At 50.7% G+C, this 25,807-nt stretch overlaps 1 protein-coding gene across 2 annotated transcripts in view; it reads left to right on the top strand.

Moving 5' to 3' along the window:
- The first annotated feature begins 256 nt into the window (after positions 1–256).
- The window catches only part of B4GALNT3 (beta-1,4-N-acetyl-galactosaminyltransferase 3), a 59,544-nt gene continuing 33,993 nt past the window's right edge, over positions 257–25,807 (top strand). For both annotated transcript variants that reach the window (XR_009279090.1, XM_058852931.1), the window contains exon 1: positions 257–593. Coding sequence is in view for 1 of the 2 variants with exons in the window: in XM_058852931.1 (XP_058708914.1) it covers positions 458–593 (136 nt within the window). In the remaining variant the exon portion in view is untranslated. The remainder of the gene's footprint in view (positions 594–25,807) is intronic.

The raw sequence follows: 25,807 nt of genomic DNA, 5'->3' as shown, positions 1-25,807 counted from the left end.
TTCAGCTCTCTGAAACAGTGTGAATTTGAATGGTCTCCCCTCGTTCTGGTTCCTCCCGGCAGAGGAGTTATCCTCTCCCGTCCCCTCGCCGGGGGATGCTCCCGCCGCGGCTGGCGGCGGCCTCTGGGGCTTCCTCCGGCAGCGAGGCGTCTTTCTGCGGCCAGCCAGGAGCGGACCCCCGGGCGGGGCGGGGGCAGAGCGGGGCCGGAGCTGCCGGGGGGGCTCCGCCCGCACCTGGGTCCGCCCCGCGCAGGGGGAGCGGCGGGGCCGGGCGGCGGAGCGGGAGCAGCATGGCCCGGGGCCGGAGCGCGTCCCGGGGCGGCAGCAGCACGGCCCGGGGCCGGAGCGGGTCCCAGAGCCGGAGCAGGTCCCGGAGCACATCCCGGGGCGGCAGCAGCAGCAGCAGCAGCAGCAGCAGCAGCAGCACGTCCCGGAGCTCGGCGCCCTGAGCGGCGCCATGCGGGGCCGGCTGCTGGCGCGGCTGCGGCGCCGGAGGCAGCTGCGGCTGCTGCTGGCCCTGGGCGCGCTGGCCCTGGGGCTCTGGGCCGCCTACCTGGAGCTGCTGGCCGGCGGCGGGGCTGTCCCGGAGCGCAGTGAGTGACCCCGGGCGGCAGAGGGGGGGAGCGGGGCTCCGGGGCTCCGGCCGGGCACGCCGCGCTCCTCGGCAGCCCCAGCGCTGCGCCCTTCCCGGGCAGGAGCGGGGACAGGAGCGCGGACGGGAGCGGGCATAGGAGAGGGACAGGAGCGGGAGCGGAGCGGGGCAGGAGCGGGGACAGGAGCGGGGATAGGAGAGGGACAGGAGCGGGAGCGGAGCGGGGCCGGAGCAGGAGCAGGGGCAGGAGCGGTGCCCGAGCAGGGCCGGAGCGGGGACAGGAGCGGGACAGGAACGGGAGCGGTGCCGGAGCGGTGCCCGAGCGGGGCTCCGGGCGCTGCGGGCTCCCTTTGCTCCCTCGTCCCGCCGGCTCTCGCTCTCCCCGTCGGGGGATGTGCCCGAACGGGAGCGAGCCGCGGAGCCCGCAGCCGCAGCTCTGGGTGTCCCTCGCTCGGTGCCCGGTGCGAAGCTGCCGGGGCGCTTCGGGCGCTGCTCTGGGGCAGGAGAGGCGCGGGCAGAGCCGGAGGAATTCACACCCTGCAGAGACGGGATCGCTCCGGACAGCCTTGCGGGAGCGCCGCGGGGCTCAGGCCGAGGGCAGCGAGCTGCGCTGCTCGCTCTCGAGTGCAGGAAAATCCCCTCGGTGCCCTGGGGATTCTTGAGCTTCTCTGGTCTGAGTTACGGGAAAGTTTTGAATGGCGCAAGGTTTGGTAAAAGGCTGTGATGTTGCTGCTGTTCAATTGTTTATTTAGACAATACGAGTAGTTGGTACTAATCTAATTTGAAAGTACGTTTTCAAGCACATGTTAGTGTTTACCTGTAGATACTTTGCAGTATTTCGGTCCTTTCATTAGGTGTTATAAAACTCCCAATCCTCACTCCTGCCAGTCAGGCTTGGTCTCGGTCTCAAAGCTTTGGATTCTGGCTGTGCAAGGAGCACTGTGAATGTCTCCAGCCACAAAGTCCATTACAGGACTTCAACCTGTACCTTTGCTCTGTATTAGATGTGATAGTAAGGCTAAAAACACGTATTTATTACTCCAGCAGTGTAACTGATCTGATTTATTTGGCTAGGATAAATCCTCTAGTAATAATCCTCTTTTTATGCCTGGTGGAATGAGAACATGAGTTGTCCTACAAGTCTACTTTGCATTACATCTTTCATGCAATCTCACCATGCCTTTTACTGTACATCACTTGGGCAAAACCCCAGCAAAATTCTTAGAGAAGATTTGTACAGGTGGGCAGAGGGGCTTGTGTAGCAGGGAGCAAACCACTGAGAAGTATTTAAAGCAGTGGTTATAGAGGGAGGGTGACACTGAGCTGGGTGTTGGAGCTGTGCAGCTGATGGTCCTTTCACTGCCAGCAGTGCAAAGGGAGAAGGAGGGCTGGGAGAAATGGGCTGAGAGAGCAGGGACAGCAGAGACGTGCAGGAAAAAACAACTTTCTTAGTGAATTGGGTTCTTTGCTTTAAGACAGGGTTATTTTTACATCTCGGTTACAAAAGTCATCCTGTTTTAAGACCAAAACTGGAAACAGTGTGATGACTACAGTTACTACCAACTAAAACAGAACATGAACAAAATAATTGCATTATATTAAAGTTCAATTATATAAAGTTCCAGGTTCTCCCCAGTCCACCAGAGACGCTGCTGCTCATTGCAAACAGAAGGTATTTAAATGCTGCTGGAAAGGGTGGGAGGGTAAAATCCTCTGGCAGGCAGCTCCTCACGGCTCAGCATCACAGAGGGCTGTGGTCACACTGGGCACTTGGTGTCATGTTTTCTTGGCCTTGTAGCCAGAGTCCTGGAACCTGCTAACAGGAGGAAGGTTAATCTGTGACCTTCCCCACCCTTCCTCTTGCCTTCATACCTCTAAAAGCCTGTTTTGTTTTAAGAGAAATCAGAAATCTGAGCAGAAGACAAATAGTGTTTGTTTTCTTCTGGCTGTTAAAACTAAGTAATATTTTTTTCTCTGGGGACAGGGATGGCTGTGTTTGTGACTCCAAGTGGTGCCTCTTTCCAGGATCCTGGGAAGCTGGTGTAGGGGAGAGTGATTCTGCAAGCAATTAATAGTTTCCCCTTGTTTCTGCATTGCTTTCTGTTGCATGTCCCAGGTGGGAACCCTATCGTAAGTCACTCCTGGGACCGACCAAGAGCTGCATCACAACTTAGCTGATGCAACAGCCTCCCAGTAATTAATGATAAAACACAAATGCTCTTTGTTGGGCAATTTTTCTAGGCAAAAAGCTAAAAGGCTTCTCCACTGGGGCCAGAAAGATGAAAAGCTGCTGGGCTTGAAAGATCTACAGGAGATCAGTGTTTCCATCTCCTGTATCTGTTACAGAGTTTCCTCTTGCCTCCCTGAAAGGCATCCTAGTGCAGCCTGTGTATGGAAAGCCAGGTGTGTTTTCTCTTTCCAGAGAACTGATTCCTCCTCTTGCAAAGCTGTAAGGACCCAGAGAGAATATGACTTTTCCTCTCAGCATGAGATGGAGAACATGAGCCCCTCTGATGCCCCCACACCATCCCTGCTCTCAAGTCTCTGAGCAAGTCCTATTCAGGCATGGTGGATCTCCTGAGCTTTGTGCTCCTCTCCTCCTCCTACCCCCCAGATCAGTGTGTGGTGAAGAGAGCAGATGTCAGAGGCCCAGGGGCAGGTGTTTGAGTAAGTGATGCTTAAAAATGTGGGGTCCTGACTGTCCCCTCTGGAGGTATTTGCAGCTCTGCTGTGCAACAAAGTGGAGCGTATGAAATAGGTTGGATAAAAGTGCATAAGGAGTCTAGGAGAATATCCTGTAATCATCAGTACCCACTGGCATTCATGTTTCATCACCACGTGCTGGGACAGTCTGGCACGAGGGAAACTTTGCTGTAGTGTTAAAGTCAAAGGTTGAGAGATCAGCCTGAGGTGCAGAACTTGTGCCTGGTGTACCCCATGGCTTGGGATTTCTGTGTGCCAAAGCTGATCTGGAAAGTTGAGCTTTTCAGGAGTTTGGGATGGGCTGGAAGGGCACAGGGGATAGTATGGGCTCTTGTGAGTGATGCCTTTCCTTTCAAGGTGCTGCTGAAATGAGTAGTTGGTCAGGTAAAGGAAAAAACTGTTTTTCCCTTGTGATGTGAGTGTGTTATGGTGATATTCCTACATTTCTTCCTAGGGAGCCTTGTTGGCAGCAGGGCTGTTTGCTCATGAGTAGGAGGGTGTTTCTGTTGAGGGGTTTGCCTTTTTGTTCCTTTTTTTTGGGTTTTTTTTTTGGTAATTGAGCATGTTTGGCTGGTTTGCTGCCCAAGAGGGGTTTACAGGAATCTTAGCCATGTTTACAGCTGAGTGAAGAGAAACAAGCAGGCTGCTGTGAGCTGAAGATAGGCACACTCTCCTCACATGAAATGTGGCCTGTTGTCATCCAAAGCAAGTTGTAACAGGCAGGACAGTGCCTCCCTGCCAGGAGCTGGAGGCAGTCTGCTCACTCCTGCTGCTGACAGGCACTAACCTCTGGAGCAGGCTTCCCACTAGGAATGTGCTCCTCATCTTTCCCAGCTGCCACACAGCACACCTGGCTCCTGCTGGAGATGGGGAAACTTTATTATTTCAAGGGTGGATGAGGTGTTGGGCAGGGAGAAAACACAGAGATCTGGAGAGCAAGTCCTGCATCCTGCCTTTACTGCTGTACTGCAGTTGGCTTGGCAGCAGGGGTGCAAGGGACAAGGGCAGGGAGAGGAAAACCCTCATCCCAAAATAAGAAAAACCCTCATCCCAAAATAAGGAAAACCCTCATCCCAAAATAAGGAAAACCCTCATCCCAAAATAAGGAAAACCCTCATTCCAAAATAAGGAAAACCCTCATTCCAAAATACTGCCACTCCCCAGAGCTGCTGCAGCGCTGTTTGGGTGGCAAAGGTGGTGGGTCTGACAGCTCCTCCTGCTGCCTCTGCTCTTCTCTCCTGTGCCCAGCTGTGCAGACAGGTGTGCCTGAGGGAGCGAGGCTGGAAGCTGTGTTTGCAGGCCCCCCTTGCTCTGAAATCTCGTGTCAACAGAGTGAAAACACAGCCCCATCCCTGGAGGAACTTGGAGGTGAGGTTGATCCCAGCCACTGCTGTGCAGAATCTGTTTTTTCTGCTGCAGAGCCCGTGGTATTTCAGGAGTCTATAAATCATTTGCACTGACTCCTTTTATTGCAGGTGTGTGTGTGACACTCTGAGCCAGGCACAAGGAGGGTGTTCAGGACCAGGCTGGAATCCTGGGAGGTGCAGCTTGTAGGAACAAGGAGTTGGGGGCCCCTTTTTCAACCTGCCCTTCCCAAGTGCTTCAACCTCCCCCTGTTCCTCCACATTTTATTGTTGTGAGTAAATAACACTGGGAGTGTGCTGTCTTCCCCTCTTGGGCTGTGTTAGTGGTTTGTGTCTCAGCGTTTCAGACTGCTGCTTCTCACTCAGGAGTGCACACTCCCACTCTCTCAAGTGGAAAATAGGAGGGGCTCAGGAGAAACTACGGAAATGTGCAAATAAAGAAGTCTTTATGGCAAGACTTCCAACTCCCCAGTATGTGCATCTTCAGGATCCCTTTGCTTTCCCAGAACAGTGGCTTCCCATGGTGCCTGCCCCGTGTGAGCTCTGACCCTCAGGCACCCTGGGCATGAAGAGCAGGGTGAGCTGTCCTGATGAGAGCAGACAGGAGCATGAGTTAGCACTAGAGGAATATCTGCCAGAAAGGTGAAGTTGGACATTTAATGCGATGTATCCGACTTCCTCCTCTGGCCTGGGTGCACAAGGAGGAGCAGAGCCAGGGCTGCAGGTTCATTCACAGGCAGGCTGGGCTGCCGGGGCACACACGGTGTCCTTCTGCACTGCTGCTGATCTCCCCCAGCTCCCTCCCTGCCCCTGGACAGCAGCGGGGCCCTGCTCTGCAGTGCTGTGAGAGGGCTGCATTTCCTCTCTGTGCCAGCTGCTGGCACAGGCACCCCCTCAGAGCACCCCATCCCAGCTGAGGGCAGGCTCTGTGTTACCAGGCAGCTTCCACCTGCTGCTCCTGGGCCTGGAGGGACACTGGGGAGCCTTGGGGACAGGGATCTGTGCCAGGCAGCAGCATTCCCAGTGCCCACAGGGATCTGTGCCAGGCAGCAGCATTCCCAGTGCCCACAGGGATCTGTGCCAGGCAGCAGCATTCCCAGTGCCCACAGGGATCTGTGCATTCCCAATGCTCACAGGGATCTGTGCCAGGCAGCAGCATTCCCAATGCTCACAGGGATCTGTGCATTCCCAATGCTCACAGGGATCTGTGCCAGGCAGCAGCATTCCCAATGCTCACAGGGATCTGTGCATTCCCAATGCTCACAGGGATCTGTGCCAGGCAGCAGCATTCCCAATGCTCACAGGGATCTGTGCCAGGCAGCAGCATTCCCAGCAGCATTCCCAGTGCAGGCAGCAGCATTCCCAGCAGCATTCCCAATGCAGGCAATAGCATTCCCAGCAGCATTCCCAGTGCAGGCAATAGCATTCCCTGCAGCATTCCCAGTGCAGGCAGCAGCATTCCCAGCAGCATTCCCAATGCAGGCAATAGCATTCCCTGCAGCATTCCCAGTGCAGGCAGGTTGCAGGCAGCAGGGGGGTCTCTCCAGGGCTCTCTTTGAGGCTCCTGCTGCAGCAGCAGCCCGGGGCTCAGGCTGGCTGTGGCATCCCTGCACTGCTGCATGTGCTGCATGTGCTGCAGCCAGCACCATCCTGGCCGCTGTTTGTCCCCTCAGAGCTGCAGCTTGTCAGGCTCAGGATCCTGGCTCATTAGCCAGGATTAGCTGTGTAAATGAGCTGTTGTGCCATCTCTTGGTGTGCCATGCCAAGGATGACAGGTTTGTATGGGGGGCTCAGGGTGCCCTGTGCCCGGGGCTGCCGAGGACAGACAGAGAGAGGCTCCTGTGTGCCTGCCCTCGCCTGCAGCTTCAGGCAGATGGGAGGGAAGGTGGATGTCATCCTTCCTCTGGTGCTTTGACATCTGCAGGATGTCCTCTCCTGAGGACTGAACTGCCCTGCAGGTCCTGGCAGCTGGGAGAGGAGCAGTGCTGGGGTTCTTCCTCCAGTGCTGGCAGAGCCAGCCTCGGGAATTTCTATATTTTGTTAGTCTCCTTTGCCTGTTTGTTGTTGCTCTGTGCTGATGTTCTTCAGTCACTTCCCAATTCCATTGCTTTTTTTAGGCTTGCAGTAATAGCTGAGAAGGACTTTCCAGAAAAGGAAATAAGCTGGTTTATTTACATTTGGTGTGAGTTTTCTGAAAGACCCACGTGCTTTAGGTGGAAACAGTTGTGAACCTGGCCCTTGGATACTCACCCTTTTCACAGAAATTTAGAATTTAGAAATTCACAGCCAGTGTGTGCCATGAGCCGAACCAAAGTACACCAGGATCTTGAGCAGAGCTGCTCTGTATTTCTGTTTTTCTGAGAAGACTTTCCCATGCCAACGTGCAAACACCTTGATGTTCCTGATCTGGAGAGAGTTCCATGATGCTTTAAGATGTTTAGATGGTCTGGGATAATGCTGCCATTAAGTTCTCCTAAGACATCACAGAAAAATAATTTGTGTTGCCTTAATAAATAATTTAAATCAACTACACAGAATAATGATACTCAAGTAGTCTTTAAGATGTTGAATCATTTCAGACAATCCAATTGCTGGGTGGACTTGAGTCCCCTTGAAGCATCAGTGCCCCCCCAAAAATCACTAAATCTGATTTAATAATTTCCTAAGGCTTAGTTATTTCAACATTCTCTGACTATTTCCCATTTCAGTCGTCCTGGGGGTTTTTTTGAGGGGAAGAGAGGTCAGTGTGGGTTTTTTTCTCAACTTCTAAAAGAAGGGGATTAAGCTGTGACAGAATACAGCAAAGTTGTCACATCTGGAGCTATTTTTCCTTTTCCATGTCACTGTTTTCCATCAGAGATAACAAATGGTAAGTCCCAGGCCTCTGCACCATCCATGGGGCTTTCCTTTCTTACTCCAGTGACCTCGATGTTAATTTCTGGCAATTCAAATATTCTTGGGTTGTTTGGTTTTTTTAGCAGTTGGAAATTGCCAGCCAGTGCTAGTCAGTAGTGTAAAAGCACGGAATACAGCTCTGAGGCTTGCCTGGGACAGGCACGTGTTATCTTTTTGGCTTTCTTTTCCCTGTGCCTTCTGAATTGTGAGCATCAGGAACTTACATGGCAGCCTGTGTTTCACTGAAATATGTAAATTCAGGCTCACTGAACCGTAGTTCATTGTCACATGCTGCTGTGTCCCATTTACCAGTAATAATATTTGGTCTGTGTCATCACCTGTGATGGCCACAGAATTCCCTGTTCTCTTGGAGTGGGGATAATCTGCATTTATGATATGTCTATTTTTTCCTGCCATTCTAAATAAATCTTTCCACCCTTCTTGAAGAGGTTCCTTATTTATTTCCATGTCACTAGCGTGGGCTTGGCCCTTATATTTGGAGCTGGCAGCTCTGACAGCTTCCTCCGTGCTGCCGCTCGCTTGAGCCTGGTTAAGGTATCTGCAGCCCTTCTCGTAAATATTCACTTCCTAAATTAGCTTTATTTCTGTTTCGTAATGCAATTTTCTGTAAAACTGCAGCAGTCATGTCTGGGTGCTGTTAACCCCATCAGAGCTGCAGAACAGAATGTATCATGGGCAGAGAAAATCCAGTCCAGAGCACCCTGTGCCGAGAGGCTCCTCCAGCAGCTCACTCTGCAGCAGCTGCCACAGCCCCTGCTTTGTTGTAAGCAGCCCAGTTGGGAGTGTTGTGTTTGTTTTCCATCAAAAATGCAAAATAAACAAACAATCTACCAAAACCAAGTTTTCCCATCGAACCTGATTGAACTATGATTTCCAGAGGTGTACCTTGGTAATTGCCTGCCTTACATAAGGAGTAAATAGCAATTGCAAAATGAGACTTCTCCTGTGTCTTGAAAACATCAATGCCTGTTTGTATCAGAGCAAATCCTGTCACTGGCAGCGATGCCCCACAGCCTGTACTGTCACTCCAGTGGGAGGGAGTAGTTACCTGCATCTACTTGGAAATTCAAAGGAACATCCACGCCAAGGGCTTAAGAACGAAGGCGTTACTAAGTTCTTTCCCGGCTCATGTGTTGCTTACTTTTCTTGTTAGGGGAACAACAGCAAATAAAAAGGCAGTGAGAGGGTTTGTTTTTGAGTCTAGAGTAGAGTGGGGGTGAGCCTTGAGGAAGGAAGTGCAGCCACCTCCAGGGTCCGTGACCTGGCTCTGTGGGACTCGGTGGAGCGGCCACAGCCAGGCTGAGCCTCGTCCCCTGCAGCCACTGCCTCGTGCTGGGAGCCAGCGGCACCTCGAAGTGCAGGGACTGTGGCTGCTGACCCCCAGCTCCCCCAGCTCCCCAGGCTGTTCAGAACAGAGATCCCACAGCAGCAAGGCAAGTGGTTGCCCACTTTTTTGTGGGAAGGCAGATAGGGACACGAAGGAGGAGGTGGGAGGCCACCAGCCACATGTGGTAGCGGTGTAAATATCTGCATGGATCTAAATTCATACCGCTTCTAGAAAGATTTTCAGTGCTAAACAGAGCCTGAATGGTGCTTTGTGGAAAAAGGTTTTGCCAAGTTGATGCTTGGTTTGTCTCCACGTGCTGGCTGGACCACCAGCTGTAAGTGCTGCAAGCCCCAGAAGTGGTTTGGTATCGACCATCATTCTCCTCTCCCCTCGCAGGCAGGGGCAAAACCTCTTTATCCATGTGTTTAATTGCTCAGGACCTAAGCAGTCGGGTTTGTGGGATGAGGAGCATGGCAGAGCTGCTTTCATCACCTTTTTTTGCCCATGTGGCTTGGCTGCTCTGTCTCTGTCACCAGTTCCCAGGGCCGGTCCTGATCAGCTCTTTTTCGGCTGTTTCCTCAGGCAGGAAGGGCTCTGTGAGTTGTATGAGTTGAAGGACAGTTGTGCTGCTCTGTCTTGTGCTATGTTGGGAGCTTATTTATACTTGAAAAGATGTATTCTTGGATCTTGTCTCTGCTGTTTTGGTTAATTCTTCAGGGAATTTGTGAGACCAGGGTTTGACAGAATTTAACCTTGGTAATGGGCGTTTTCCTTTTCCATGGAACTACTGGCTGTAGCTGATGATCTGTATTTACCTGTTCATGTTGCTTGCCTGCTCCATTAGCCGAGCTGAGATTCTCAGCATTGAGCCTGAATTTAATTTGCTTTGTCTGCCGGAGCCTTTCATCCCTTGGCAGTTTCTGTGCTGCTGCCATGGTGCTGCTCACCTTCACCAAGTCTGCAGCAGATCAATGCCTCGGCCTTCCTTGTTCCCTTCCCCTCTCTCTGAGCCCTCATCTCCATCCCTGCTCTGAAGCTGCTGTGCAGAAGTTGCTGCACTCGGGGTCCCTCCGAGCACGCTGCCCTTCCCAGGCCAGCTCCCTGTGGCTCCTGCTGCTGCAGTGGGCAGAGGAGGCTCCTTGCTGCTGGGCAGAGGAAGGTGCACCCTCTCTCTGAAGCCCTGCTGCACCCTGCCTCGCTCTGGCTGCTGTCATTGCAGTTTCTGAGCTGCCTGCTCGCTGTCTCCATTCCATCATCCCCGGCCGATATCCTCCGCTTTGCAAATGCTGCTTTGCCAATGAACTCTGGGCCTTCCAGTGGTCTTTCTTGAGTGCTTTTTCCCAAAACTGCATGCTTCCCAAAAGGCATGACTGCTTGGGGTTTTTTCTGGTTTTATTTTTATTCTTTGTAAATTTTGTTTTCACTTTTTTCTTACAACTCTCTGAGTTCGATACACAACACAGGCAGATTGAGGAGGGCAAGCAGCATTTTAGCAAGTTTTGCAGCTCATGCAAAGAAAGAAGAAGTGAAGGTCAAACCAGCAGAAGAGGAAGCATTTGCAAGTACAAATGACAGAAATGATTTAAGAAAAGTAAGGAGTGGCCAAAAATGGGATATAGTGAGATGAGTCTCAGATCAGAGTGATCAGAAAATGCCAGTGGCCACTAAAATATTGTGATGTATTGTACATTGCTGGGCTGAGGGTAGAAGCCCTGGGAGGAGCACAGCTCAGGTGTTTGATACTGGGCTGGTTCTCAAATCAGACAGCGCTTCTGGGGGGAGTGTCCCAGAGCAAGCATATGCAAGTTAAGAAAAAACCCCAAAAACCAAGAAAAAAGAGAATGAGAGAGAGTGGTGATAGTGCAGAGTAAAACATTTGAGCCACCATTGTGCTCAGGACAACCCTTGTCCAGCCCTTGCCACCCTGGCAGGACAAGGCAGAGGCATGAGACTTCAGTGATTTTTCTCATGAACGTAGTACATGAACTGTACACTTGTGCAGTTGGAGGAACATAAGTTATCATTCTTCCTTAATGCTTTCAGATTTTACCAGCTGTGTCTGTTGTGGGATTTGTCATTTCACTATATGGCTTAAATGAAACTATACAATTCCCTGTGTGCATTTCTTTGTCAGTAATCCAGACTTTTAAAATTACTATCATTATTTAAAGTAGATGTGATGGTGCTGTCTGGATCTGTAGCTTTGTAAGGAAATAACAATTTTATTCTCTGCAGGTGTGTGTATCTCAAGTTCCAAAGGCATGTTCTGTGTGTAGAGGGTCTCTGTGTGCTCTAAGCACTACAAAATCAGCCCAGAGTCCAGAAACTCAGAAACTAGCAATTGAATCTCCCAGGAAAACAAAGGCCTAGCCTAATTTTGCATTGTGTGCCAAGTAGCCTCATGATAGCACCTTTTAATGTCCTGTGCTCCAAAGGCACCCGTGTTCCTTCTGTGTGCTGAGCACATCTGATGGAACCTGTTTGTTCCAGGTTGAGAAGTGCCATTTCCCACCAGGAGAACTGCAGCACCTGTACTTCACTTGCAGGTGTTCCAGCTGGGCAGGGAATTTGGTGCTGAGCTCCAGCGCTGGGGCAATTTTCCAGGGGTTTTTCATTACCCAAGGTGGCCTGTGTGGAGCTGATGTGTAAGAACATCCAGTGCAGCTCTTCTCTCCCCGCTCTGGAGCAGAGGAGGCTGCAGTGTGGAGATGGGGTGAGGGTTTTGGCAGTAAGCTGTGTGCTGCTGCTCTCAGGCAGCGTGCTCCAGGGCTCAGTGAGTTTGTTTATAGACCAGAGGCAATCTTCAACGCCAGCTTTACTGTTCTGCATAAAAGCCTTGCATAAAGGGCTGCAGTGGTTTCCTTGTGTGGAGCCAGGGTGTGGGAGGCTTCATTACACCCTGCCCTGATGTTTTCACATCACAGTTAATGCCAAGATACAGCCTGGGATTCATGGGATCAGTCTTGGATGCAGTTTTAAAACATGGTGAGTGATGCTGGCTGGCATTTGCTGTCCACCAGAGGAGCAAGTGCTTCCAGGCACTTTCTCTCCAGTGCTGGTCCCTTGCTGCCAAGGGTTTCTCTTGTTGCCTTCCCTCGTGCATGGGGACAGCCAGGGCTCCTCCCTGTGCAGGGTGGTCATGCAGTGAAGGCACCACAGGTGACAGGTTTCAGGAAACAGTATGTGCCTATTCCATGCTGCTGTCTCCCACATCAAACTGTGCCATTGTACATTTGTAGGCACATCACAGCGTGTGCTGCAGCTCCTGTAGCAGCTCCCTGCCCGGGGGAGGTGGGCAGCACCTGGATAACCCCAGCCTGTGCGTCAGTGATTGCAGCACTTGGTCACTCCTTGATGTTGTTGCACCAGCTTCTCCCTCCTCCCTCCTTCCCCACCCAAAGCCCCACATCGCTCTGCTCCTCCCTGCAAAACATCTCTCCTCCTTCCAAAAGGCATCCCTTCATCTCTGAGGCTGTCCACCCACCTCATCTCCCAGCTTCACGCTGCTCCCTGTGCTCTGGGTGTGTGGCTGTGCTCCCCACGCCTTCACTCCTCACATACCTGCCCACCCCAGCACACAAGTACCTGCTTGTCGCTGACCTCGCCTACTAAGAGCAGTTTCACTGTGCTCCCCTGAATGCTTTCCTGACTGTGAAAGCCTTGCCAAACTCCTGGGACTGCACAGCTTGCAGAACGTTACAGTCCTTTCACCTTCTGGTATCCTTTAGGGTGGAGAACAGCGTTGATGTATGCCAGGGGTCAGATCCTGGAATAAATAAGGCATGACGTGGCCATTGCAAGTTTCCTTTCTAGGGTTGCAGCCGTGCATTTACATTTCAAATTCTTCCACCATCCCACACCATCTCCTCACCTGGGGGGAGGCACTGTGTGTAACAGAAGGGTTAGGATGTACAGAGCTCACAGTGAGCTCTGGGGAAGAATCAAGGAGCAAACAAATAATACAAATGTCATTGTGGGAGGCTGCTGTGGACCTCCCACCCAGGACCATGACACCGACAAATTATTCTTTGAGAAGTTGAGGGAACACTTCCAAGTCAACTGCCCTGGTCCTTTTGGAGACCTTTAACTTGCCAGAAGTTAGCTGGGGGTATCACACAGGTGGTACAACCAGGAGATCCAGAAAAGCTGGCTGTCAGCTTCATGGAACAGGTCCTAAGGGAGCTGACTCGGGAGGATGCCCTCCTTGATCTGCTGCTTGTCTGCAGAGAGCTCTCACTGCTGGAGATCGGTGGCTGTCTCGGCCACAGCAACCACAAAGTGATCAAGTTTAAAATCTGTTGGCAGGAGGAAAAGTGCCAGCAAAGCCTCAGCTGCGGGGATGAGGAGAGCAGATGAGAGTCCAAATGACTTTGACACAGGGCTGAAGGGAAACTGAGGGAGTTTGCAGACCGTACAAAGCTGGGAGGAGCTGCTGACTCCCTGCAAGGGCCTGCAGAGAGACCTTGGCAGATCAGAGGGCTGGGCAATCACCAACCATATGGAGTTCAGCAAGGGAAAGGGACACGTTCTGCACCTGGGATGGGGCACCCTGGCCATACAGACACACTGGGGAAGGAGATGCTGGCAGGCAGTGCCAGGAAAGGGCTCTGGGGGTCCTGGTCCGTGGTGAGTTAAACATGAGCCAGCAGTGCCCTGCAGCCAGGAGGGACATCTGTGTCCGGCACAGCGTGGCCAGCTGGGCAAAGAAAGGGATTGTCCTGCTCTGCTCTGTACTGGGCCAGCCTCACCTTGAATGTTGGCTGCAGTTTGGGGTGCCACAGTGTAAAGACATTGGGCCATTAGAGAGCATCCAAAGGAGGCCACGAGGAAGGTGAAGTGCCTTGAAGAGAAATGCTGTGAGGAGTGGCTGAGGGCACTTGTTCTGGCCAGCCTGGAGGAGACTGAGGGGAGGATGAGGGACAGACACTGATCTCTTCTCTGTGGTGACCAGTGACAGGACCCGAGGAAGTGACCTGAAGCTGTGGCAGGGGAGGTTTAGTTTGGCTGTAAGAAGAGGTTCTTCACCAGGAGGGTGGTCACAGCACCAGGCCTGACAGAGCTCAAGCATTTGGACAACAGTCTTGGACACATGATGTGGCTCTTGGGGATGGTGCCAAGCAGGGCCAGGAGCTGGACTCAGTGAGCCTTGTGGGTCCCTTTCAACACAGCATCATCTGTGATCTCAGCAGGCAGAGAGCTTAAAACAAAGAGTTGTCACTTGTAGCTCACTTAGATGAAACGAAAATTGTTGCTGAAAAAGTTTAAAATTCCAAAAAATTATTTATAACTGGGGAGTCTTGTTTGTGCTTCCATTAACCAAGATAACAGGTATTAGTAGTAATTGTCTGGACACCAAGACAGTGTGTAGGGATCCTGAAATTTCAGCCCTAAGGCAAATTCTCCACATTTTTCAATGTAAAACCTGACAAAGGAATTTTGTTCTCTTGATGCACTGAGAGGGCAGGGTCTGCTCTGTGCACATCTGAAGGGAGCTGGTGCAGAGGGTCTCCTTGACAACCCACCTGCTCTGCAGCACTTCCACGTTTCCTGTCCTGGCAGAGCCTGACTCTGGAGCTGCAGGCAGGCTTTGATGTGAGGGTCTGTGCAGGGAGCTGGTGCCAGCCTGCCTGCTGCTCTCTGCTTGCCAGGGACTGGCTCCCAAGAGCTGGCTGGCACAGGGAGCCTTTCTGCCCTCTCCCAGCTCTAGCTCATGGACCATCTCTTCATCACCTGAAAAATTTGGGATATTGAGGGTAGAAAGAAGGAGGGGTGCTTGTGACTAAATCAAAATGCAGGATGTCCAAGCCCCTCTGCCTTTCACTGTGTGCTGGAGCTGTTGCAGAGAGGAGGCTGACTGGTCATGGCCAAGGGAGATGGATGTGAAGTGGGTGGCACTGGCTGTGGTGGGTGGAAATGCAGAAATTCAGGGGTGAATCCAGACCCCAGGCACCCTTCTTGCTCAGTGTGGGTGGCTGCTGGTCTCTGGGGATCAGCTGCACCTGGAGTTGAGTACAGCTGTCACAGGCAACAGTCACAGGACAGTGCCACCATCTAGGACACTTTCTCCAGGCCATGTGCACACAGCTGTTTTTATCCATCTGTTTGATCTGAGGGCAGACTCTGGCTCTGTCAGATCATCTGGGCTTCTTGGCAGCTTCTAGAACCCTCCTTGTGTGGCTGTGGGCTGCTGTGGCAGTAAGCAGCAGTAATTCTGTGGTTCCCCAGCACACACCTTGCCTGAGCACACCATTACCTGTGCCCCAACACCCTTGCCAAAGGTCTGCAGGGACTCAGGTACCAGCTCCGTGCACTTTGCTTGGGGATCTGGCAGTGGTGGAGGCAGAAACTGTTAAACAAGAAGGACTTGGCTGGACTCTGGTGTGAAAAAGAGCTGCAGCTGGGTGCAGCTGTTAGCACAGACCATCAAACCAGGAGAAGACATGCCTGTCTGCCATGCAGGCCTGGGAGGGGAATTTCAGTGCTGGTTCCTTTGAATGAGTAACCCTGGAACAGTTGCAAAGGGACCGAGAGATGGAGAGGCCAGGGATCAGTGGGAAATAGCCAGAGCACGAGCTAGGATTAGGACAAGTGTCTGAGGAAGCAGCTGCAGTGGTCAGGACTAGGGGGTGATGGAAAGGACTAGGGCAGCTGGCTGGGGACAGTCAGAGGCAGCAGGACAGCACCACGCCCCATGGATGGTAGCACCACATGTGTGAGGACAGCACTGGAGTGCCAGGAAGGTGCCCATGCAGCAGAGGCACTGGCAGCATCGTGGGCTGAAAGGACAGGAAGGTGCAGGTGGCTGCTCGTGGGACAAGGCTGTGGGCCAAGCACAGCTCCAGTTTGAGCAGGTGGGGCTCCACAGAGTTCCTCAGGCTCCTGCTGGCACAGAACAGAACCCAGCAGGAGTAACATCCATTGGCTGCCTTCAGCTTCATCTGCTCCACAGGAGGACACCCTTGGTCCTCCTGTCCTTTGCACTGCTGCCAAACTGAGGTGAAACACCTGGGTTTCCACAGGGATTTGCTTTAGGCAAGCCGGTCTCACCTCCAGGAATTCCTGCAGGAGTGGAGCAGAGGATGCGGCTGCAGGAAACATCCTGCTTGACATGGTCAAACTTGATGGCCTGGGGACACCTGGGTTTGAAAGCTGGGCCCTGGAAGTCTGGGTTTGCCTGGAGCTGCTCCCATGGCCATTCACTGGTCAGCCCTTGCAGGAGTGTTATACAAGGTCAGAACTTCACTTCAGGGTTCTCAAAACCCTGCTGCTCAGGGGAGTTACTCCAGAGTTACCACAGCACTTCTGAGCTCAAAGACAGGCCATAAGGAGCTAATTAAAGTCAGGCTCTATGAGATTTGAGATGGTCAAACCAATACATTCTTCACCTGCATAACTGGATCCCTCTGAGTTACTGGAGTTGTTTGGAAAGGCCACAATGAAACAGGATGCCTTACACCTGAAACTGAAAAATACAAGGAAACCTCTTTGAAAAACGGTCAGGCAGGCGCTGCTCAGGACGAGAAGTGACCCAGGAATCACTCACTGGTCTGTATGGTAAAAAATTGGCTGTGCAACAAAGCTGTCTGCCTTTCTTGCTGCAGCTCATCAGAACATAAATAGAGTGAGGCCACGGGCTGGATCGAAGCCCACGGAAGGCAGGGGCAGGGCTCCCGCTGGGCTGCAGCCAATACAGGCTGGAGCAGCTTTGTTTTAAAAATGGAAGAGAACATAAACAGGCATGACTGAGCTCTGACATTCCCTTGAACCCAGATACATCTCTGTCTGGAGCAGAGCAGCTAGTTCTGTGTGCTTCAGTGCTCAGGGATAGCATGAGGTCTCAGAAGCACCAAGGGGAAGGAAGAGCAGAGGTGGCTGAGGCAGAAGAGCTTTTCTTGTGACAGAATTTACTTGTGTAAGATCCCTGTGTCCTTATTTTCTTCTCCTGTGGAGAGAGACAATGCCGGTCCTACAGCAGAATTAATTCAAAGTGGCTTTAGAGATGAAATCGGTCTCTTGATTTGCCTCAGCCCTGTACCATTTAATGGGAGTTACACCATGAACCTGTGAAGCATTGTTTGTAAAATGAGTCTGCTGTGTATGTGCTGAGTGCTCTCAGCATAGTTAATCCTGTGCTGCAGGAGCCACTGATGCAAGTGCTGTGGCTGGTATTCTTTTTAAGGGTTGGATAATTTTATGACTAATAGTAACACTCACAACTATGCATGGTAAGAGAGGAGTAATCACAATTTCTGCTGCAGGGCATAAGCTGACTGATTCTGTAGGTCATCAGGACTTTTTTTTTTTTTTTCTTGTCTGTAAAGTAATACAGCTAAAGGTACTTCTGAAGGTTGTTTTCTTCTGCCTTTTAAACATCAGCTGTTGGCTGCTGGTCAAAGGTGGATTATCTGATGGGATGAACCAACGGCCTGATCTGCTAATTACTGAATTCCTACATAAGGCTTTTATTTCCTCCACAGTGAGGTACTGTGCATACACTGTGGCTTTTCAGAGAGACCCTTTCTTGTAAGATGGAGTTAAAGCACCAGCTCTGGTCCCTAATTGGAGGCAGCAGCAGCACTCAGTAAGTTTGGCCCATGTCTGCCTGCTGAGTAGCCCTAGGCAGGCCTCTGTGGTTTCTGTTCCATGCACAGGAGCTCCATCTCTGGCAGAGAGTCTTAGAGCTGAGTGGAGAAATTACAATGGATAATCTACCAGATTTATTTCACTTTGTTTGTTTGCTTGTGCAACTCCCAGGAGCAGATCAAAATCTCTCCTATCTATGTATTTGATATTGTTTACAGTTGTATGGGCACTGCTTTTTCTTTTTTGTTTTTCTCCTGATCTGGCTAAGGCTAGCCTTTTAGACAATCCAGGCCTGTTGTGAATACTTCTAAGAAGTGAATTAAAAACTGGCCCTCTCTGAGTAAACCAAAACACCGTTTGAAAATATGTTGGGGTTGATTCTTCCAGGGTGGTTCAATCACTCAGAAAACTGGAAGAAGACTACTTTAATTACTGGGAGGATCAGTGGTAAAAAGAATCCTTTTAATGTTGCTGGTTGTGGCAGTTTGGTTTTGCTCTGTTCCTTCCACTCCTGTAGCTCTGTACAAACTGTATACAGCTGTGCACACAAATGAGCAGCTGGGAAGTTTTGAGCATTGGGCAAAATCCCTGGTGGGTGATGTTTTTGTTTTTAAAGAGCAGAAAATAACCTGGCTTGGTTTTCCAGCTTGCGGTTTGCAGCACCATTGGTTAGAAAGCATCCTTTTGGTAGAAAAGCAGAGTGAACTGGAGCAAGCTGCTAAAAAGAGAAGATACAGGATGCTGAGATGCTGTCCTGTATCACCTCTTTGACTGTAATTGCATTTTGGCATCTCATGGGTCCTACTTAAAGTCTGCACATCGAGTTGCTGAACAAATGTGCTCCCACGTGTCTCCTGCCTTGCTTGTGCTATTGAAGCAGTCAGGATTTCATTCGGGGTTTATTCTTCTGTCTCAGGGTCACAGGTACCCAGCCTCCCCAAACCCTGCTCCCAGTCTGTTAGGGGTCAATGCTACATCTTGTCAGCCTGTGGAGGGGAGAGGAGCGGCTGTGCTGTGAGAAATGTGTCCCTGCACCGTGAGCACACGAGCACTGAGAGCTCCCCAGGCCTCGGCAGCAGCTCAGGGCTCAGCAGGGCTGCTCAGTGTCCATCACCCCCGGCCCCTGCCCAGTGTCCATCACCCCCAGCACAGTGTCCATCACCCCCTGCACAGTGTCCATCACCCCCGGCCCCTGCCCAGTGTCCATCACCCCCAGCCCCTGCTCGGTGTCCATCACCCCCGGCCCCTGCCCAGTGTCCATCACCCCCAGCCCCTGCTCGGTGTCCATCACCCCCGGCCCCTGCCCAGTGTCCATCAGCCCCTGCCCAGTGTCCATCAGCCCCTGCCCAGTGTCCATCACCCCCTGCCCAGTGTCCATCACCCCTGGCCCCAGCCCAGTGTCCATCACCCCCGGCCCCAGCCCAGTGTCCATCACCCCCGGCCCCAGCCCAGTGTCCATCACCCCCTGCACAGTGTCCATCACCCCCTGCACAGTGTCCATCACCCCTGGCCCCTGCTCAGTGTCCATCACCCCCTGCACAGTGTCCATCACCCCTGGCCCCTGCTCAGTGTCCATCACCCCCTGCCCAGTGTCCATCACCCCCGGCCCCTGCCCAGTGTCCATCACCCCCAGCCCCTGCCCAGTGTCCATCACCCCCAGCCCCTGCCCAGTGTCCATCACCCCCGGCCCCTGCCCAGTGTCCATCACCCCCGGCCCCTGCCCAGTGTCCATCACCCCCAGCACAGTGTCCATCACCCCCTGCCCAGTGTCCATCACCCCTGGCCCCTGCTCAGTGTCCATCACCCCCTGCCCAGTGTCCATCACCCCCGGCCCCTGCCCAGTGTCCATCACCCCCAGCCCAGTGTCCATCACCCCCTGCCCAGTGTCCATCACCCCCAGCCCAGTGTCCATCACCCCCTGCCCAGTGTCCATCACCCCCAGCCCAGTGTCCATCAGCCCCGGCCCCTGCCCAGCTCTGGCACCTTGCTGGGATGCCTTCAGTGCTGCTTTTCTCATCTGAGATGGGGAGTCCTGGCTGGAAAGAATAGCTTGTCATTTTTTTGTATGACAGTCACTCTTTTTTCTCCTCATCCTTGCTTCTTTTCTTAGGTTTACCCAGGGCTCCGGGATGAGTCCCAGAACCTGATGGGCTTTTGTGAGAGGAGCCTCGGGCCCCAGGCAGGGCCGGGCCGGGGAGCAGTCGGTGGCTGAATGTCAGGATAAAATATGCAGGGCTGCTGTCACTGGAGGTGTTGGCAGGAGGCTGGGTGGCTCTGTCACCCTCTGAGGAAGGTTGTGGCTGTGACAGAGCAGTGAGCAGGCTGTGTCCTGAGCCCTGAGCCCTGAGCCCTGAGCTGGGAGCGGGCAGGCCGCAGCCAGGCCCTGCTGCCCCTCGCCTCAGGAGCCGGATTGCCGTGGGCACAGCACAGCGATGGAAGCGAGAGCAGGGAGCAGGATCATTTATTAATGGAGTTGTGTTTCCTCCCAGTGCTGTAAGAGCAGGACAGGCAGCTGCTGAAAGAGGAGACAGAGCTCACCAGGAAACACGAGAGAGCTTTCAGGAGGAGTCTCAGGAGGGCTGCGGGGAGATGGCAAGCTCCATGTGCTCCCCAAAATAGCCAGAGGCTCCAGGAGTCTGGGAGGGCAAGGGAGTGCCCTTCAGGGAGAAAAGAAAACAAATAAAAAGTATAGAGAAGCCAGCTGACAAGAAGAAACTGGACAGTCATCTTGTTGTTGCAGAGTTGGTAGACAAAAATACGAGATTTTTTCTCTTCTGTGATATTTCCTGTTTGCTAAACATTTGAAGTTAGTGTTATGCCCGAGGTGTACATCCTCTCTCCTGAGCTGTTGCTGGGTGAGAGCTTGCCTATCCAGAGAGCCACTACATTGCTAGCATAAGTGAGCTCAGGTTTTGTAAAAAAGACCTGTAAGTCTTCCTGGGGTTAGATAGGGGATAGGTTTTAGAATTGTCTGAAAAATTTCCGTGGAGTCTGTGGAAAATTATGCATGCTCTGATTTTTTTGTATCTCTTCACAGTCTGTAGCAGGGATGAAGTTGCTAATTAAACTTTTCTTTTATTTGAGATAACCCAAAGTAGTTGTTCATAAAGGACATCCCTCCACAAGGGTTGCTCACAGCAACTGAATGCTTTAGGGACCAGATTTCACCAAAGTTCTGGGACATGCTGTGTGTCTCTGGTTTTGTGACAGTCATGCTTTTGATCATATGCAAAGATGAATAAAAAATGTTGCTCTGACATTCCCAAATTATGCAGTTGCAAGCATTTGAAGTTAAACCCAGTGAGGCCTACTTTGCCAGCTTCTGAGATACAGAGATCAGATATTTTTTTAACCAGAAAGCAAGTTTTTATCTTATTTCTAATGAGGATCAGAGTGCCCAGAGGCCTGATTTTTCCAATAGAAGCGGTAGGATCTTTGTAACAAATCCGTGCGAGCCTGAGTGCACAGACACTGTGAATCAGACTCTCCATCCTGGTATTTCTCGGTGTTTTAGAAAGTGAAAGAACTGAGCCTCGCAGTACTTCTGTGGATCAGGTTTGTGTTACTTTCACCATCAAATGTTGACTGAAAAACAGTGAGGGAGAGCATGCTGGTATTCAGGACATGCTGGAATTTACTCATTCAGAGTTTACTCTTCACGAGCTTTGTCCTGGTCCTTCATTGGTGCTGCGGTTGAGGTCACTGAATCTCAACCACCACACAGCTGCTTTTCGGAGAGGGTGAAAGCCCCATCTTGGCAGTGCTGAAGGAACACCTCACATTTCAGTCAGTGTCATGAAAAGGTGTGACAGAACTCCCCCCAGCAGCCCAGATCCTTCAAGGTGTGTGGTATCTGTTGTGCCAGCATCACTCTTGGTGCTGGCTGAAAGGGCACACTGAACATTCTGAGGTGGTGCTGCCCTCATTTCCTACCACCACGTCTAACTCTTGGCTTAACTCTTGCCAAGAGCCAGGGCAGCACAGAAATGACCTGATGGAGGTGAGCAGTTTTACTTTGCTGCCAGTTTACCTGTCAGCATCTCCATCAGAGCAGGACTTTTTTGGATGGGTAAGCTCCTGGACAACAGACTGCTGAAATTCCCACTGCATCATTTTGGCATCAGCTCTCCCAGCAGAAGAGCGTCTCTAACAGTGGCACTTCCGTGTGCTATGAAATATAATATGAAATATATGAAATATCACAGACAAAAACCCTAACATCCTGCAGCAAACAGTGCTTACTTTCTGCTCCGTGTTTCATAAATCCTATGAAATTCTGATGTGGTAGCCTGGATATTATTCTGTGGTTGCTTTATTTGAATGAAAAGAATTATTATCTCATTAATACAGTAGGGATATGAATAATAAACTTAGGTTGCAAAACCTTATTCCTTCTGGCATTTAATCTCTTGTCTTTTGTCCCTCCATTCTCATTTTCCAGAATCACAAAGATTTTTGATGACAGACTTGAAACTTGCTGTGAAGAAGGTGCATCACTAATGGAGAGCACAGAGTGAGAGAGGAAACCTCACAGGATTCCTGCAAACTCTGAAGTAGTTAATTGTATTGCTGTTTTAGGCTAGGCTCTAAATAGGCACTTGTGTGGCTTGGCTCAAATCCCAGCACTTTCCCTTGGGACTTTTGCTTCCAAGGTACTTAAGGACAGGTTTTTTAAAAGTAGTGAAGCTGTAAACTTTTGGGGTTGAGAGTTATCAGTGTGCTTAGATGGCTGTTTGTTTTAAAACTGCTTCACAAATTATTTTTGCCTTGTGTAGTGAGCAGGCTGGAGTTAACTTGGAGGCAGGCAAGTTACAGCCCAGGACTTCATGAGAGAAGAGTTTGCCCTGTTCAGGGACCTGCTTCAGAGAATCCCATGGGAGATGGACTTAGGGAGCTCTGCAGGAAAGGACTCTGGCATTCTGGTGTGAGCTGCTTTGGGTGACAGATGCTGCTGTGAGCAGGAGTTCAGACCAGGTGATTTCCAGAGGTGCTGTGCAACCTCAACAATTCTGGTATTAGCATACATTAAAAATAGATGAAAAGAGTATTGGAGAATGACCTACCCTGGGCTATTTTTGGAGCCCACACAGTCCTCATCTCCATCCCAGGAGCCACTGCACTGGAAACTTCCCCTATAAAACCTGTGTGGCACACAAACTGCACTGTAATGTTTCAGTTTCTCCTACCAATGTGGGACCTGGAGCTTTGTGAGTGACTGGGGTCAGAGGAACATAAAGGACAGACAATAAACAGCTTTTGGTGAGGACAGCTGCTATCCCTGGCCTTCAGTTTTGGCAGAACATGCTAGAATTTTGGGTATTTTGATATATGTGGTTGTGTAAGCAGTGCACTCTTACCATTATGGAAAAGGACTGAAGTTGAATAGTCAGTGGAGCTTGGTAGGAATCACACCAGGAGCCTGTGGAAAAGGTCAGTAAAACTTGGTAAAGAGACTGAGAAGAGTATTTGGATGAAATCTCAGGTCAGCATGTAAATAACCAGTGTCAGATGGCATTTTCAGTGGATATTTATTCCGCAGCCAGTACAGAAATTACCGTGTGAGTTTCCTGTACTGAATTACACCAGAGGCAGATTGGACAGTTGTTAGGGTTTTGTTTGTCCTGAAGTTCATTAGCTAAACGAGTGCTGGGCAGTAGGAAGCCCTTTTCCTTGGCTTATGGAAATTTCCAGTGCGTTGGAAAGAAAATGAGAGTTTTGCAATCGGTGCTTGCAGGCCACCTTAAGCAGTCGGAGGGGCAGTTCCAGCGCTCTGGTGGAAAGCTCAGCACAGTGAAATATTGCACTGCAACAGGATAGCTGTGTGGGGCACACTGGCTCCTGCTGGGGAAGGATGAGCTCCTGGGAGCGCTCAGGGATGGTGCTGGTGGCAGGGCTGGCTTTGGCAAGCCCTGCAGCCCGTTTGGCTGGCCCTGCAGCCTGGCCTCCGGGAAGTTCAGCTGCGTCTCAGCTCCTCGCTGGCTCCCGGTTTGCTCTGTCTGGGACAGAAGCTTAGCAGAACTCAAACCAGAAATGTTCCAGTAAATAATTTTTCAGTTCCCTGGAAGTTCTGAATGAGCAGTAGAAATGGTTCCCCTGACTTTATGGAAGTTAGGGCGGAGTGATGAAACACTAGACCTATCACACAGGCTTTGTTAATGCAGAAGGTAGCACAGACATGAGTTAAATTTATAATACAGCGTAAATGTCATTCACAAAGTGCAGTGATGACACAATTTTACCATCATATTTCCAATGTTAAACCATTTTAATTTCTGTCTCCAACTCCCAGCTATACTAACAATAAAAATATTAAATTTTATTTATTAAAATATTTTATTTATTAAACTTATTTAAGCTGCATCACAATGAAAAAAACCCCCACAATCTGCAACAACTCAAACTCCCCTACATAGGGAGAGAATGACAGGAGATGTAGTATATCAGGGTTTTTTTCCCCTAAGAATGTGAATTTCTTTGGTCTTCTGAAAGGATCTACACTTGGAATCAATCAAACAAATGAACTTTTAAGGCAAGGTTTACAGAGCAAACTGAAATTGTTCTTCTTGCTTCTTCTTGTGTGGCATTTCTTAAGTCTTCTTCATAAAGTTTTTAATTGGAAGACAGCATTAAAAACAAATAATCCCAAGTGAGAGTGGAGTCTGTCCAGTTTAGCATTCAGCAAACTCAGCAGATCTTCTCTCAAACAGTGGGATTTAGGCATGAGGGTTCTAGCAAACTAGGTAAATACAAGCTCTTTCTCTCTTTCTGTCTCTGTGGAGGTATAGGTTGAATATCAGGGAAAGGTTTTTCCCCCAGAGGGTGTTGGGGCACTGGAGCAGCTCCCCAGGGCAGCGAGCACAGCTCCAAGCCTGCCAGAGCTCAAGGAGCATTTGGACAAGGCTCTCTGGGATTCCTGGGATTGTCCTGCACCAGGCCAGGAGTTGGACTCGGTGATCCTTGTGGGTCCCTTCCTACTCAGAATATTCTGTGATTCTGTGGGACAAAAAGTGGTTTCTGTGAACTCCTCCTTGTTCCCACTTTCTTAATTATTTTTGTCAAGTGTGTTGCACAGGCTGGTTTGAGATCCAGAGCAGGACATTGCCGTGGGAGTTAGTTCAGACAGAGGAGAAGCAGTATTTCAAAAGTTCATCTTTTGGAATTATGTCACTGGGTAAGAGCTCTGTAAAGAGAGTGTACACAGCCCTGATTTTTCCTCATAGCAACCCATGGTGAGTAAATAGAGCTGTCCCAGAAGCCAGCACGTGTGCTTAGCTCTGGGGCAGGGTCCCTGAGCGAGGGCTGCCAGCTGGTCTTGTCCAGGTCCTGTGGCATGGAAGAGCTCCAGCGTGTTCTTGCTCCACTCTGAGGCTTGATATTTGAAGTCACAGGTATATAGGATTTTCCATTATTTATCAAGATGTTAGCCTGTCTTTGCATGTTGGTCTGCCCTGAGTAGCAGGTGGTGTTTGAGGATGATTCAGGGGAAATCAGTGTTACAAATCCCAGCTTGGCTCAATAGAGATGCTGGTGTCAGGTTGCGTGCACAGTTCCTCTGCAAAGACAGATGAAGGCTGGCATTTAGGCTTAGAGGCCAGAGTGTAGATTGGGTGGTGTCAGCATCTGGTGGTGTGTTTGGTGATGGGAAATTTCAGGCATTCTTGAAGAATATCCTGATATTCCAGTTGCCTTTTGCTGTCATTTTAATTGATGCTTGATCATGTTTACAGCAGCCTTCCAGTACCTAAAGACAGCCCACAAGAAAGCTGGAAAGGAACTTTTATGAGGGCATATAATGATAGGACAAGAGGGAATGGCTTTAAGCTGAAAGAGGACGAGTTTAGATCAGATATTAGGAAGAAATTCTTTCCTGTGAGGGTGGTGAGGCAGTGGCACAGGCTGCCCAGAGAAGTTGTGGATTTCCCATCCCTGGAGTGTTCAAGGCCAGGTTGGATGGGGCGTGGAGCAGCCTGGTCAAGTGGGAGATGTCCCTGCCCACAGCAGAGGGGTTGGAACTTTAAGGTCCCTTTCAGCAGAAATCGTTCAATGACACCTAAGTCTGAACAGAAAGTTGCAGTTTCAGATTTTGGATCAAAATTGTGGAAGTAAACTTGTACACAGGGATTGCATCCAGGTTCCTGAAATACTTGTTAGTAGTTCTAGAGCCTCATCCAAACCCCAGTAACGTTATTAGAAGAGCTTCATCTGACTCCAAATGCAATCATCAGATGGTTTGCAGTGTGATGTGCCTAGAGAGCAGTGCCAAAGCAGTTCCTCAACCACTGCAATCAGTTCCTCTCTGTAACACTGGAAGGCTTGTTCTGT

Source organism: Poecile atricapillus, chromosome 18 (assembly GCF_030490865.1).
Source record: "Poecile atricapillus isolate bPoeAtr1 chromosome 18, bPoeAtr1.hap1, whole genome shotgun sequence".
Taxonomy (NCBI): Eukaryota; Metazoa; Chordata; class Aves; order Passeriformes; family Paridae; genus Poecile; species Poecile atricapillus.
The sequence above is the reverse complement of the archived record's forward strand: the minus strand, read 5'-3'. Positions and strand labels throughout refer to the sequence as shown.